This window comes from Odocoileus virginianus, chromosome 9, assembly GCF_023699985.2.
Source record: "Odocoileus virginianus isolate 20LAN1187 ecotype Illinois chromosome 9, Ovbor_1.2, whole genome shotgun sequence".
NCBI lineage: Eukaryota > Metazoa > Chordata > Mammalia > Artiodactyla > Cervidae > Odocoileus > Odocoileus virginianus.
Genome location: NC_069682.1, coordinates 72139388 through 72153198, shown reverse-complemented (window position 1 = coordinate 72153198; position 13811 = coordinate 72139388). Strand labels below are relative to the sequence as shown.

At 49.0% G+C, this 13811-nt stretch overlaps 1 protein-coding gene across 8 annotated transcripts in view; it reads left to right on the top strand.

Moving 5' to 3' along the window:
• Window positions 1–11111, top strand: part of STAU1 (staufen double-stranded RNA binding protein 1) — a 55211-nt gene extending 44100 nt beyond the window's left edge. For 5 of the 8 annotated variants that reach the window (XM_070472742.1, XM_020906216.2, XM_020906214.2 and 2 more), the window contains 8 exons: window positions 2003–2233; window positions 3306–3449; window positions 5439–5585; window positions 6783–6858; window positions 7077–7396; window positions 7958–8080; window positions 8819–8904; window positions 9626–11111. In XM_070472742.1, the coding sequence (XP_070328843.1) occupies window positions 2003–2233; window positions 3306–3449; window positions 5439–5585; window positions 6783–6858; window positions 7077–7396; window positions 7958–8080; window positions 8819–8904; window positions 9626–9641 (1143 nt within the window). In that variant the 3' untranslated portion in view covers window positions 9642–11111. The remainder of the gene's footprint in view (window positions 1–2002; window positions 2234–3305; window positions 3450–5438; window positions 5586–6782; window positions 6859–7076; window positions 7397–7957; window positions 8081–8818; window positions 8905–9625) is intronic. The other 3 variants (XM_070472743.1, XM_020906215.2, XM_020906212.2) reach the window with 1 other exon arrangement.
• Window positions 11112–13811: the final 2700 nt, after the last annotated feature.

The following is a 13811-nucleotide window of genomic DNA, read 5'->3' as shown; positions in this document are numbered from 1 at the left end:
TGATTCACTATCCAGATAAAGATACGGAACTTTATCATAACCTAAGTCCCTGTGCCCCATTCCACCCAGAAGCAGCTGCTTTCTGCAGTCTCTGTAGGTTTGTTTTCTGTGTTCTTAGACTTCATGTAAATATAGTATGGATTGTTTGTTGTTAAGTCCCATCTATATGTTTTAGTAGTTTAATGCTGAGTGGTATTCCACTGTATGAATGGAATGGAATGTGTCCATTGTTCCACTAATGGACATTGGATAGTTGAGAACTACTATAAAGAAGGGTGCTAAGTCGTCTTGGGTGCATGTGCAGTCAGAGTTGCTAAGTCAGAGGGTAGGTGTTCATGTAAAAATTGTCAAGCTATTTCCCAAAGTGATTGTACCAGTTTACACTTCTACCACTTGCTCCCTATCCTTTCCAAGAGTACCTGTTGAAGTATTTTTTTAATTGAGTATTTGTCTTTTTATTATTGACTTGTAGGATTTCTTTCAGTGTTCTGGGTATAATTTTGTTTGGTACATATATTGCAAATATTCTCTCCCATACTCTGAGTTCCCTTTTTTACCTTTTTTTCCCCCCAGATTTTAAACTGTTTTTTTTGTGTTGGGGTATACAGGCAGTTAACAATGCGGTGGTGGTTTCAGGTAAACCGCAGAGGGACTCAGCCATCCATACATATCCATGCTCCCCCAAACTCCCCCTTTTTTACTTTTTAAATGTTATCTTTTGATGAGCAGTATTTTAATTTTGAGGAATTCTAATTTTACTTTATGGTTTGTGTTTTTTGTGTCCAAGAATTCTTTGCCAGCCTCATGGTCATGAAGTTTTCTCTTATGTTTTCTTCCTAAAGCTTTATAGTTTTAACTTTCATATTTGGGTGTTTTAGCTTAATTTTTGTTTTGGGTAGAATTTGAGATCTTGGTTATCTAGTTGCTCCAGTGCCATTAAAAAAAGAGAATGCCATTGCTTTTGCTTTGGTTTGTGTTTGCTGAACATCAAGAGGCTGTATATGTGCAGGTCTGTTTCTGCATTCTGTTTTATTGATCTGTTGGTTTATTGCTAAACAATACCGTGATCTCACAGATTCTGTAACTACAGGAAGTCTTGAAGTCTGGCATTTTAAGTCTGCCGACTCAGTTGTTTCTTTTCAAGGGTATCTTTCCTAATGTAGGTTGGATTTGATTTTTATCTTCCTTCTGTGTGATTATAATACACAGGTTTCTGTTCATAATCCATTGTCGTATTTTCCCCCATTTCTTTTGACTTATATTTTAAATATGTATAACAGTAAATGGTCCAAAGTGTCAAAACTACACAAAAAGATACTCAGAAGTCCCCTCTTGTTCCGCTACCTCAGTCCTTCCCCCCACCTACTGTAGGAAACTGTTTAATTCCATTGGTTTGTGTTTTATCCTTCCTGAGTTTCCTTTTGCAAAAAAAGAAGCATATAAACACATACGTGTGTCTGTTTATGTGTGTGTGTATGTATATGTAGATTTAATACTCTGCACCGTTTTTTTTTTTTTTAACACTCTTTGCAGTTTGCTTTCTTTACTTACCAAGTGCTAGAAATCACTTTACGTGTTTGGAGATTTTCTCATTCCTTTTTATAGCTCAGAGCAGCCAGTATTTAATAAGCTCCGTCTTGGCTGGCAGCTCAGAGCAAACATTAAACTTGAACTCTTGGTGCTGCATTTATTTCTGGGCTTTGCTGGGCCGGCTGCCTTGCTGCCATTTGCAGGGGAGCACGCCAAACTCAGGACTGTCTGTGACCCTGGGTGGTGGGCACAGAAAATGGCGCCCTGTTCCATGGCTCTTCTGGACTCATCAGACCTGAGAACTTTAACAAGTAGGGGGAAGAAAGAAAAGGGGGGAAAAAGCATTCAGAATTCCCCACATTGACACTGCCTTCATTTACTGAGTCTTGGCCTTAATCGCCCTTTCCCTGGGTTTCACGCTGAGCAGTGTGCCTCGCAGCCGGTAATGCGTGTCTGTCACGCTTTCACTCAGTCTTTCCCTCCAAAACAGGTTGCCCGGGAGAGCGGCCCACCCCACATGAAGAGCTTTGTGACCAGGGTGTCGGTTGGGGAGTTTGTGGGGGAAGGTGAAGGGAAGAGCAAGAAGATTTCAAAGAAAAACGCTGCTATAGCTGTTCTCGAGGAGCTGAAGAAGTTACCACCCCTGCCTACAGTGGAGCGGGTGAAGCCTAGAATCAAAAAGAAAACAAAATCCATAGTCAGGGTAAGAATGTGCCTGAAAGAAGAGGGCGTTTCCATTGCCCGAAGACAGCTGGGGGTTTGGAAGGTTGGTGAGAGAGGCGGGGTGCTGGCCTGCACACACCCGCCTCCGCGAGTCCTTACAGGGCTGCCTGGTGCCGCTCCCGGGAGCCCCGGGTCAGGCAGGTGCCGGGCCCGGCGGAGGCCCCAGGTGTGTTCCCCGTGAGGAGCTGTGGTCATCTGCGGGGAGAGGAACCCCCGCTGCTTGTCTCGTGCCTGCTGCACGGTTCTGAGTGTGCGGGAGACTCCTGGGCAGAGGGGTGTCTGGGGCGGGCCAGGAGTCAGGACCCATGCACCTTCTGGGTTTTTGAGTCATGCTCATGGACCATTCAGAGATTATACTATCCCCCACCCTCCCGGAGAAGGGAGGGATTCCATTGTGGGACAGTTAGAAATGCCAGGGTCTGTTTTGTTCTGATTGTCCATATAGTTTCACATTCTGTCAGAATACAGGTTTTTCTCACACACAACTTAACATTCTCTGCATAGGAAAGTTAGCACATTGCGGCAGTTTCCTTTGTCCACTTAATGTCTCCTCCGGTGGGTGTTACCAGTGAGCAGGTGAGGATTCCCTGTGGGAATTTTAGGTTCTTTCCACACGGCGTCAGCATTTCCACATTTATATATAAATGTATAAATGATTTCTGGATTTTGAGTCATCGTTAAGAAAGCTGGAAACCCATCCTGATAAGGCAGGCTTTGAACAAACTCTTCCTAAAACTACCCCAATTTTCTACCTCTTCATTTATTATCATCCATTGATATTTATTGTTCAAAAGCAGACATTATGATGATGCTTGCCTACTCATAATGAATGGTGATGCTGGTTTGCTAAGAAGACCTAAAATCACCTCAGAGCAATCAAAATCATTGAGGCATCTTTCAATGAAAAAAAAAAAGGTTTAAAAAAGATGTGATTAATTCTGAGCCATTAGATGAACATAGACGTATTCAGCGGTCATGTCCCGGTGTCTGAATTGGCAGGGTCCTTTCTGTGACTAACTCAGCACGTGCTTTCTACCCTGATTGTTCCTCAGCTACAGAGCGGCCCCGACTATGGCCAGGGGATGAACCCGATCAGCAGGCTGGCCCAGATCCAGCAGGCGAAGAAGGAGAAGGAGCCGGAGTACGTGCTGCTCGCCGAGCGGGGCCTCCCACGACGCAGGGAGTTTGTCATGCAGGTGGGCTGGCCGGGCTCCGGCGTCCTCCCGTCTCAGCCAGAGGCGGGCCAGGGCCAGGCCCTCGCCCTCCCTCAGCAGGCTGAGCCCGGTGCCTCGCCCCGCCCGCACATGTCACTGAGATCATGCTGCTTGTGCCATAACTTGATGCCTTAACGCGTGCTGCAGGGCGCCCGGCCTGCAGTATCAGCAGGAAGGCGCCTGTTTCTTCTGTTATCCCTCAGAGGTTTATATTGCCTTATAAACTGTGTAAAGGATCTGTTCCTGCTCCTCCTGATCCTTCCATAGGATCTGGAGTCCGTGGACTGGGGTTACACTTCAGGTTGTGCAGAGGGAACAGCTGCTCGTACAGGCAGTTGAATTTGTGATGGGAATTTCATAGTGTTTTCTGGTGAAAAACAGAAAACTGTGCAGCAGTGTAGAGCTTATAGAGCACCAGCAGTTATCCTGGTGTCTCCCTCCACCGTCAGGGGAGGAAGAGGAATGATCCTTCCACGTACAAGAGAGAACTGAAGCTTGTGGAGAGGCCCAGTAATTTGCCCAGGATCAGATGGCTGGTGGATGCCAGGTTGGGATTCAGCCTCACACCTCTCTTCACAGGCCAGGGTTTCCTTGACCTTTGTGACACGAAGCTTTTGGTTTTGGTCTGTCATCAAGACCAGCTTCCCAGGTGGCTCAGTGGTAAAGAATCGGCCTGCCAGTGCAGGAGAGGCAGGTTCAATCCCTGGGTTGGGAAGATTCTCTGGCGAAGGAAGTGGCAACCCACTCCACTATTCTCACCTAGAGAGTCTCATGGAGAGGACCCCTGGCAGGCTGCAGCCCGTGGGGTCACAGTCAGACATGACTGAGTGACTGACAGACAGCACCAGCGCGACCAGCTTGGAGGGGTGGTGAGCCGTGACGTGTGCTGCGTGCTTAGCAGTGGCTCTCAGGGGAGGCAGTGTGCTGGGAGGGGGGGTGCGGTGTGGAGACTCTCCGTGTGTGTGAGGTGGAGTTCACTGGTAGGAAGTATAGCACACAGTTTACAGGGACTGTGTAATACCCTCTTGCACATTTCCTGTGTCTGTGACTTCAGCGTGGCAGTCACCTGTAGCAGTGTCACAAAATGAGACTTGTGTGAATTCTTTATTTCTTTCCGGTCCAGCAGGGAGGTTTGCTCATGTCGTTGTTGAGCGACTGCTACTAGCGTGAGTCCTGACTGCTGTTTTTATTTACATTAACAGCAAAGACATATCAAAACTTAACTCCCAGAGACAGTACCAACAGCTTCTTTGCTGTATCAGATAATTTTCCAAGACTAGAAGTTTCAGTTTGCTGTGCTGGTTACATCATGGCTGCAGGCTTGATGACACTGTAAAGCTTAATCTGCATTGTTAACTATCACTTATGTCTAAGAAAACACCCATGCCTGTAGTGACAGTTACACAGTTCTGTCACTATACCAGAAATCATTGAATTGTGCAAGTAAAGGAAGCGAATCGTATGGTATGTGGATTATAACGCAATAAAAAAAAAATTTTTTTTTAGATAGTTAAAAAAAAAGAAGAGGTAAATCAGCAGAGTCACCTAATCCTTGAGAAGTAGTACTGCCAGGGTCTGGTGTGAGTGCTCCCTCTGAGCAGGAGAGAGCTGTGTTGCCTCAAGTGGACAGCAAATACATAGCGCAAGTCTCAAGAACCTCAAGAGCGTAGATTCTTTTAAAATGGAGTCCAGCTAGGAAGTGATGCATTTTAAGTATTCATTATCTCTGTTGGTTAAAGTAATTTAATTATAAGCTTATATAATTAGTTTAGTAATAACTACCTTTAACCACCAGCTCTCCAACAAATTTCTCAGTATTTCATGATGCGCTCTCGTGGGCTGGTGCAAACCAGCTCCAGGGCGGCACTGTGCAGCCTTCCAGTTTCTGATCGTTCTGGGCTCTTTTCCGTTCCTGGCGGGTCTTTATTCTGAAGGCTTGAGCACTGATCCGAGTCCTGTCTTCTTCTGCAGGTGAAGGTGGGAAACCACGCGGCAGAGGGCTCAGGCACCAACAAGAAAGTGGCCAAACGCAACGCAGCCGAAAACATGCTGGAGATCCTCGGTTTCAAAGTCCCACAGTCTCAGCCCTCCAAACCAGCCCTCAAGTCGGAGGAGAAGGTGCGCCCTCGGGCTTGGTGTCCTTGCTCCCACTGCAAGATGCCCTTCTCACCACCCGGGGCACTCTGGCTTCCCTGGGGCTGAGCTTCAGGGCACGGCTGCCCGCCCCAGCCGTAAAGCAGCCCTGCGGAGCAGGGTCTCACCTGCTGCACCTTACACTGTGCTCAGAAGCGGGCGCACGTCCGTGGCTCCAGGCATGGCGCTGGGTTAGGTCATTACTGTTCCAGTGTCTTTGTGGTCTGGGATGCTTTGCTGGAGGCCAGCTTGCTCCAAACCAGTGTGTGATTCTGTCATTTGTGCTCTTAGAATGAGGCCTCCATAAATGACTCATCAACCTTAGGCTTTTGTTAATTCTAGAACAGGCTTTGGTTTTCCTGGGACCTGGGGATAGCGTGATGTCAGATCCAGGGCCAAGCCATCGTCTCAGTTTGCGGTTTCTTTTTCATTATGAACTGAACATTAGATAGAAATGATCCCATGTTGAAAATTGAACTTCTGCCGAGGTTGGTAAGCAGGACCCGCAACAGAAGCCGTGGCTGACCTTGTTTCCAGATGCTGGATGGTCCTTTTGGGATAAACTTGAAAATACCAGGACTGATTCAGTTCTGTTGGCCAGTGCTGTCAGCAGAGGCAGACGGATGGCATCAGCTGTGGCCACATAGTTAGTAACTGGGATCCCAAGCACTCACCAGAGAATCTGCAGAGATCCTGGACTTGGCTTTGGGGGTTTCCATTCCAGAACCTTACAGGGCATCATAGGCTAACCTTTATCTTCCCAGAAAGGGGACTGCTGTGTTCGGCATAATTTTTATCGTGTGATATTTTCCTCCTTTGATTTGTCAACTTACCCTTTAGTTGGACATGTACTCCCGGAAATAGTCTTTATTTAATTGTTTAGCATCAACCTAAAAGTTTCTTGGTCAGCTCTATCAGTGTGACGTCTTGCGGCGCTTCCTGGTTAAACGTTCCCCTCTTCTGTGAGCGCAGAGCAGAGGCCCCTCTCTTAGGTGCTCTTCCCGGGCAGGCGGACGTGGCTGCGTGTGCGCCTGGGGAGGAGGCGGGGCTCTGCCTGCGCCCTCTTATTTAAAAGTGAATAAACCGAGAATTGCTGGTTGGTGTTTGTGTAGTTTTGGACAGCAGGAACTAATTTTTGAATGGTTTCATTGATGCTCATGGCCTTTTTTTTTTTTTTTTAAGACACCTATAAAGAAACCAGGGGATGGAAGAAAAGTAACCTTTTTTGAACCTGGCTCTGGGGATGAAAATGGGACTAGTAAGTGTGATATTAACACTGTCCTGATCTGACTGTGCTTCTGGTCTTTGCGTGGTTCCTGGTGGCAGCAGGTGCCTGGTGAGCGAGTTACAGAGTTTGGTGTTTGGCTCCACTGTGTCCCCCCGTGCTGTGCTGAGGGAGGGCCAGGGTGGGGCTTTGTAACATTTTTCCAGGCAGTGCATTTGGACTTGCGTTGATTTGTCTGTGTCCCTCCCCAGGCAGTAAAGAGGATGAGTTTAGGATGCCTTACCTTAGTCATCAGCAGCTGCCTGCTGGGATCCTCCCCATGGTGCCCGAGGTTGCCCAGGCAGTGGGAGTCAGTCAAGGACACCACACCAAAGATTTCGCCAGGGTAGCTCCGAACCCTGCCAAGGCCACGGTAACTGCCATGATAGCCCGAGAACTCTTGTATGGGGGCACCTCGCCTACAGCCGAGACCGTTTTAAAGAGTAACGTCTCTTCAGGCCACGCGCCCCACGGACCTCTGACGAGACCCTCTGAGCAGCTGGACTACCTCTCCACAGTCCAGGGCTTCCAGGTAACCGTCCAGCTCGGGCTGGCGGTCTGTACCTCAGCGCGATCCCCTCTGGGAGTGAAGCACCTTGTTTCTTAAAGCAAGCTCTCTGTCTGGGTGGGTGGTTGGGGGAAGCCTGGTGAAGGGTGATTCTGAGGGAGGGAGGAGGCATGGGAAGTGTTAGAACCCTGGACAGTAAGAATATTCTCAACCTTTGGTGAATTTTAAAATTCCAGGGCAACCATCATAATGAAGCCTCTAATCCAGTGGTCGTTACAAGTTTAGACTGCAGTGAGAACAGCTGTGTTGTGCTGGCCCTTTCTGCCTGCAAGGAAAGGACACAGCTTCCAGACCAGGGTTTTTGAGTAGATGTCTAGGTTCTTGGGAGATTCTGGAAGCTGGGGCTCTGGTATCATGCCTGCTCCTTCACAGCAGGCCCCACGGTGGCCTTTTGAGCCCGCAGAGCAGGAGCTGGTGTGGACACTCCACGCTGAGACAGGGACACAGAGCCAGAGCCACGGCCCTGCGCCCCCTCGGCCTCCTCTCCTCGCCCGGTCCCTGCCTCAGCTCTCCTCTCCTTTGTAGGTTGAATACAAAGACTTCCCCAAAAACAACAAGAACGAATTTGTATCTCTTATCAACTGCTCCTCTCAGCCGCCCCTGATCAGCCACGGTATCGGGAAGGACGTGGAGTCCTGCCACGACATGGTACGTCCCCTGCTTGCTGCTGGCCTCAGGGAGACAGGGAGAGGGTTCTCCGCAGACTGTGGGACAGTGGACTGCTCTGTAGAGTTCATATCTCTGAAGACTTCTAGATTACTGGCGTGATGTCTCATCTGTTTATCAGAACTCATGGGCTTTGGCCTACCCTCTCCTGCCTTCCCTTGCTGATCTGAGGGGGACTCAGATCCTGAAAGGCTCCAGATACTGTATTCCTTTCACCTCTGACCAGAACAAGGAATTGCATCCCCAAGTTCCAGCAGCTTGGAAAGCTTCTCATTTTAATGTTCTGTTCAGATGAAATTGTTACTGTTAAGAAATACTAAAACCAAGAAAAGGAATTGATTAAATTAATAGACATAAACTATGGTATCTGATAGAATATAATGCATTCATTATGTCACTGAGGGGAATGTATTCTAATGCTAACACAGAAACATAGGTTTTACATTAAAGTGGGGATATCAAATTTGTAGTCTGGTGACCACAGGATGAAAATATTGTAATGTAATACATAATAAAATTAACAGAGGGTGTGATTCAGTGAGGTAACCATGGATAACTTTTTTGATTTGTATTTTTAATTAGAAATGCAAGCGTGAGAGGGGTGTTCAGTGGGCCCATGTACTTTGTCGGGCAGTAGAAGCCCCCAGGTCGCCGTTGAGTGTCGTGCACTGTAGTCCTGAGTGGTGGCATGGCTTGACTTTGACTTTTCATTCTCACTAGGCTGCACTGAACATTTTAAAGTTGCTGTCTGAGTTGGACCAACAGAATACAGAGATGCCAAGGACAGGAAATGGACCAATGTCTGTGTGAGTGAGCTGATTTACATGGAAAGGCAGTTCTCTTCCTCATTTGCATTAAATTCAAATTGTCTGCTCAGCTTAGGAGTGAAACACTTGTTGACTAGTCACTTTCTGTCCCTTTCCCCTGAAAGGTTTCCGAGTTTTGGGCAGAGTGTGCTACCTTTAAAAAAAAAAAATCTTTAACTAGGTAACACAGTCACGTGGTGCGAGTCACAGTCACCCTAAAAGGCGTCCAGGGTGATCAGTCTCGCCCTCGTGCGGTCCAGCCACACCATTCTCTGGGTTAGTTTCCTGTGTATTGTTTTAATGCAAATACATTTCTTTCCTGATTCCCCCACCCCCACCCCCCAGAGGTAACATCCTATCTCCCCATTCTCTCCTTTGCTGTTTTCACTCCATTGTGTTAGTCGCTCAGTCATACCCGACTCTTTGCGACCCTACAGACTATACAGTCCATGGAATTCTCCAGGCCAGAACACTGGAGTGGGCAGCCTATCCCTTCTCCAGGGGATCTTCCCAACCCAGGGATCAAACCCGGGTCTCCGGCACTGCAGGCGGATTCTTTACCAGGGAAGTGCCCCCAGCCCCCAGTGTATATCAGTTATCATAAACTAGGGCCTGAACTAGCAGGCTTCTTGATATCTGCTAGTTCCATTTTTAACATGACTGGGCTTAATTCTCTTAAATTTTAAAACTTAGATCATTTTCATGTTTTTCTTCCTTAAAGGTGTGGGAGGTGCTGAACTTTACCTGGCCATGAATCATTGAAAAATCCCAACATATATACTGAAAATGCTGAAACTGCTTTGAAAATTTGGAATTTCTGATACCTCCAGTGGGCCGAGAGACACGATGGGTAAAGGCCTGGAGACGGCAGTGGTGAAGACGGCGGGACCCGAGGAGGTGGGGGCTGGGCGGCTCACAGCCACCCCGGCTCCCTTGGGAAACCGCAGGCCCGTGCCCCAGGCACCTGAGTGTTGGTTTTGGTGGGGTTCTTTTGTTTGTTTGTTTTGGGTGTTTTTTATTTTTTTCTTGCCGTGCGAAAGAAGCAGCAGAAGGCACGCCCCTTCTCAGACTGGCTCACTCAGAACACTTGGGGAAACCCTGGACACTGCGCTGCGAGGCCTCCGCCTGCTCCCGGGCTGGGAGCACTGGAGAAAATCACACACGCTTCCTGCCGGGCCGGAGCTGAGCTGCTCGGCGCACTCCGGCCACACCTCCTGCGGTACCCACACACCACTGCTCTCTGCCAGAAGAGAGATGTATTCTTAGTTTCATTAGTTTCTTTTGATTGAAATGACACTATATAAATTTTCATTTGAGAGTTTCTCAATTGTATCTAGTTACATAGCACAGTTTAGAAACTTGTCTAAGACTGACTTTATCAGTAATCTAACCGGCAAAGATCATATCCATGTGTATGTGGTTATACATTTTTATTTCATTGGACTTAAGCCAGGACCATTTCAGTGATGCAAATTGTGTGCCGTCTGGTTTAGCTGAAACCGTCCTGGCCTTGACGAAGTCTCCCACAGTGGTATAAATTGGACAACTTAGGAATTTTAAACTTTAACCGATCATTTGGTTCCTTTTCTATTTTATTTTTCATTAATGCACCAGGATTTAAATGAACTTTGATCTTTGTTTTAAAGATTATTAAATTGTGTGTATATAATACAACTCTTGAGGACACATAGCTCTCACTACACTACAGGATATGGTCTCCATGTAGCACATATACAACTGCAGATTGATTTTCCTTGAGTGCTTTATACTGTTGATTACATCTCCATGGAGGGCTGAAAAGAACGACCCGTTTCTCTCTGTAACTCTGTTGCTTCTGATGTCGTGTTGCTCTGCACAGACATGAGCGCGGTGAGGCCCCGCGCAACGGCCCAGACAAGCACGGCAGCCTTGCGAGTTAAGTACTGCTTGGATTCATTGTTTACGCTGGAATTTTTTCTCCCCATGGAATGTAAGTAAAACTTAGTGTTTGTCACCAATAAATGGTAATACTAAATTTTTTTTTTTTTTTGTTAATTTATTCTCAAATGCCACTACTACTAGGTTGGTCCCTCCCAACCTGCCCCCAATCCCTTGTTTATTTTTAAGAGAAAAACTTTGTAATGCTTGTGATTCCATTTGGGCAAAATTCTGAAGATCTGAAATAACTTTATATCAAAACCATTGATCAATAAACAGCTACTAATGAACGTTTGGTCCTGTCGAGCAGTAACTGAAGAAGTAAGGGAAGGTGTGAGGGCATGAAGCGTGGTGCTGGGGCCGGAGCTGCCAGCGAGGGGCGTGTGGAGCTTGTTGCTAGCGGGCTGTTGGGTCGAGGCCCCGTGGACAGCTAGGAGAGCATCTGCCTCCTAGGAGGCAGCTAGGAGAGCGCCTGCCAAGTCATGCATCTGTTTAAAAGCCACGCGTTTGTACTGATGCCTTCGGCACCTCGGCATTCTTCAGCCTTCCCTGCTGTGTGTGTGTTTTATTTGGCTGCGTTGGGTGGCGCAGGATCTTTCATTGCAGCGTTTGGACTCTCTGGTTCTGGCTTAGTTACGGGCTTAGTTGCTCCTGGGCCTGTGGGGTCTTAGTTCCCCAAACAGGGATCGACCCTATGTCCCCTACACGGCAAGTTGGGGTCTTAACCACTGGACCGCCAGGTAAGTCCCTTGGCTGATTTCTCAACTGTGTATCGGCTCCAGCTGCCAGTCTCCGCAGGAAGTGGCCTAGGATTACCCCGGGCCTTCGTTTTTCTGTGCACACTCCCCAGCCTGGGTCTGTCTGCCTGATGTGTCTGTCCTGTGTGCCGAGCGTATGCTCACCTGGTGGATTCAGAACGCATACCTGAAAATGCTTCTCTGGACCGTGATGACAATTTTGTCGACTGGCTCCTTGTGGGTCACAAAGAACAGTGTAAACCAGGCTGAATCCAGCTAAGACACCTGGGAACGCTCAGACCTTCCACAGCCCAGGACCGTGACTTCCGGAATGGTGGATGGCCAAGGGGGGTGGGGGGCGGTGGTGGCGAGGCCTCGGCTGTGTTGGCAGCCAGTTGTGTGTGTCCGTCCGAGGTCCCCCACCCGAGTGGGCCCAGACCCCGCCCGGCTCTTTCTGCAGTGGTTTGTCATCGCTCCCCTCAGCCGAGGCCCCGGATGAGGGACAGCCCGGGGGATGGTGGCTCTGTGTGGCCAAGTCTTCTGTGCTGTGAAGAGGGCCTGGAACTAGATGACCTCGTGAAGGACCAAGGTGTTGTAACGGGTGGACACTGACCCAGAAGCAGCTCCCCAGTGTGCAGGGCTGGTACTGCTTAGTCAGCACCTTCCACTGTTCCTGCAGCCCAGGCGTTGACGCCGCTTCTGAGAGTCCCTGCTCGGGGGCTGAGGCATCGGCCGACTCCCTGCTGGACGCTCGGAGCCTTCCTGCCTCCTCCCAGGCACTCCCTCATTCTGTCCTTTCCCGCGCTCAGAGCTCTTCTCAGGGACGCAGACCCTCATCCACTTCTGAGCCTCTCCCAAGAAACAGGGCCACGAGAGCAAGAGTTCCTGTCTGTCTCAGCTCAGTGGGACGGAACGGATGACTTCTGGAAGAGGCCCCGAGGCCTTCGGCTCTGTCTGCCACCCTTCATGCAAAACTGAAGCTGTTCATTCCCTATCTTTGAAGTATGATCCCTTCTCCCGTTTGAGGCCATAAAACGTTGACTCTGTGTCCACAGCTTTTGCCACGCCGTGTCTTTCTGATTCACTTTTACTTTACTTCATCCAGTCCTTGTTCAGCTGCTTGGGCAGGAGCATCCACTCCCTGGGGAGACTGTTTCGAGGCTGCTGGGTGTCATTCCCAGAGATTTCTGTTGCAGTAGGTCTGGGGTTGAGAACGCGTTTCTAATAAGGTCCCAGGTAATGTAGAGGTACTTTTCGAACTAGTGTCCTGAGCAGCAAGACCATGACTGCTAGTGATTTTTATCCTGATATGAAAACACAAATGATTAATCAGGGAAGACGGCTCTGGCCTCACTGTTGTGGGCTCCGCAGGCCACTGTGCCAGCCTGTCTGTCCTTGAAACGGGAGGCCGTGTTCTCAGCCGCCTGTTAGGACGGGGGTTTGGAATGCTCAACCTGTGGCAGTCGGCCTCATTCGTTTGCTGCCTCCAGCCCGCACCCCGGCTTCTCGTTGGGAAGGTTTCTCTGCAAGGACTCACTGCAGCCTGAGACCTACCGTCATGACTCGGGCTGGCTTCAGCTCAGCTGCGGCTGAGTGGGGCTGTGGGCCTTCCGAGGACACCCAGCTCCGCTGTCTTGAGTGGCGGGACCTGGTGGGAGCTAGGTTCCTCCCCGCTGCTCTGCGGACCCACCTGGAGACCCTTTAGGATCTGTTGTCTTAGGAACATCTGAGAAACCCAGTTTCCTGGAGCAGCATTTCCCTCTCTAGACTCTGAAGGGTTGACTCAACTGCTTGCAAGGAGCCGGACCCTCTTCCAGTACAAAGTAAACCCCTCCTTTCGCTCGCCCTCTCCAGCCCTCCTCCCGTCGTCAGGTCTGAGCAGCTTTTCCCCGGCCCGTCTACATTGGCTGCTCTGCTCTTCCTTCCGTGTTGCCACGTTTTGCTCTCACATCATCCACTTTATTAGAGGGAGAAAGTGGACTTTTCTAACTTTTAAAAAAGTCTCCTCTATCACACAGCAACCCCAGAGAAGGGTGGGTGGATGAGGGTGGCTGCCTGCCCAGGGGCAGCGTGTTCGTCTGTCACCGCATTCTTAGCTGAGAGAGAGGACCCACACGAGACTGCCCTGTACGTTCTTTTCACTGGATTTCAATGCTCCCACCAGGAACACACCAGGGTGGACCCAAACCCATCCCGCATTGGTGCACATGACACACGTAGGTCATGTTTCTCAACCAAGGAGCAGAGAGCAAG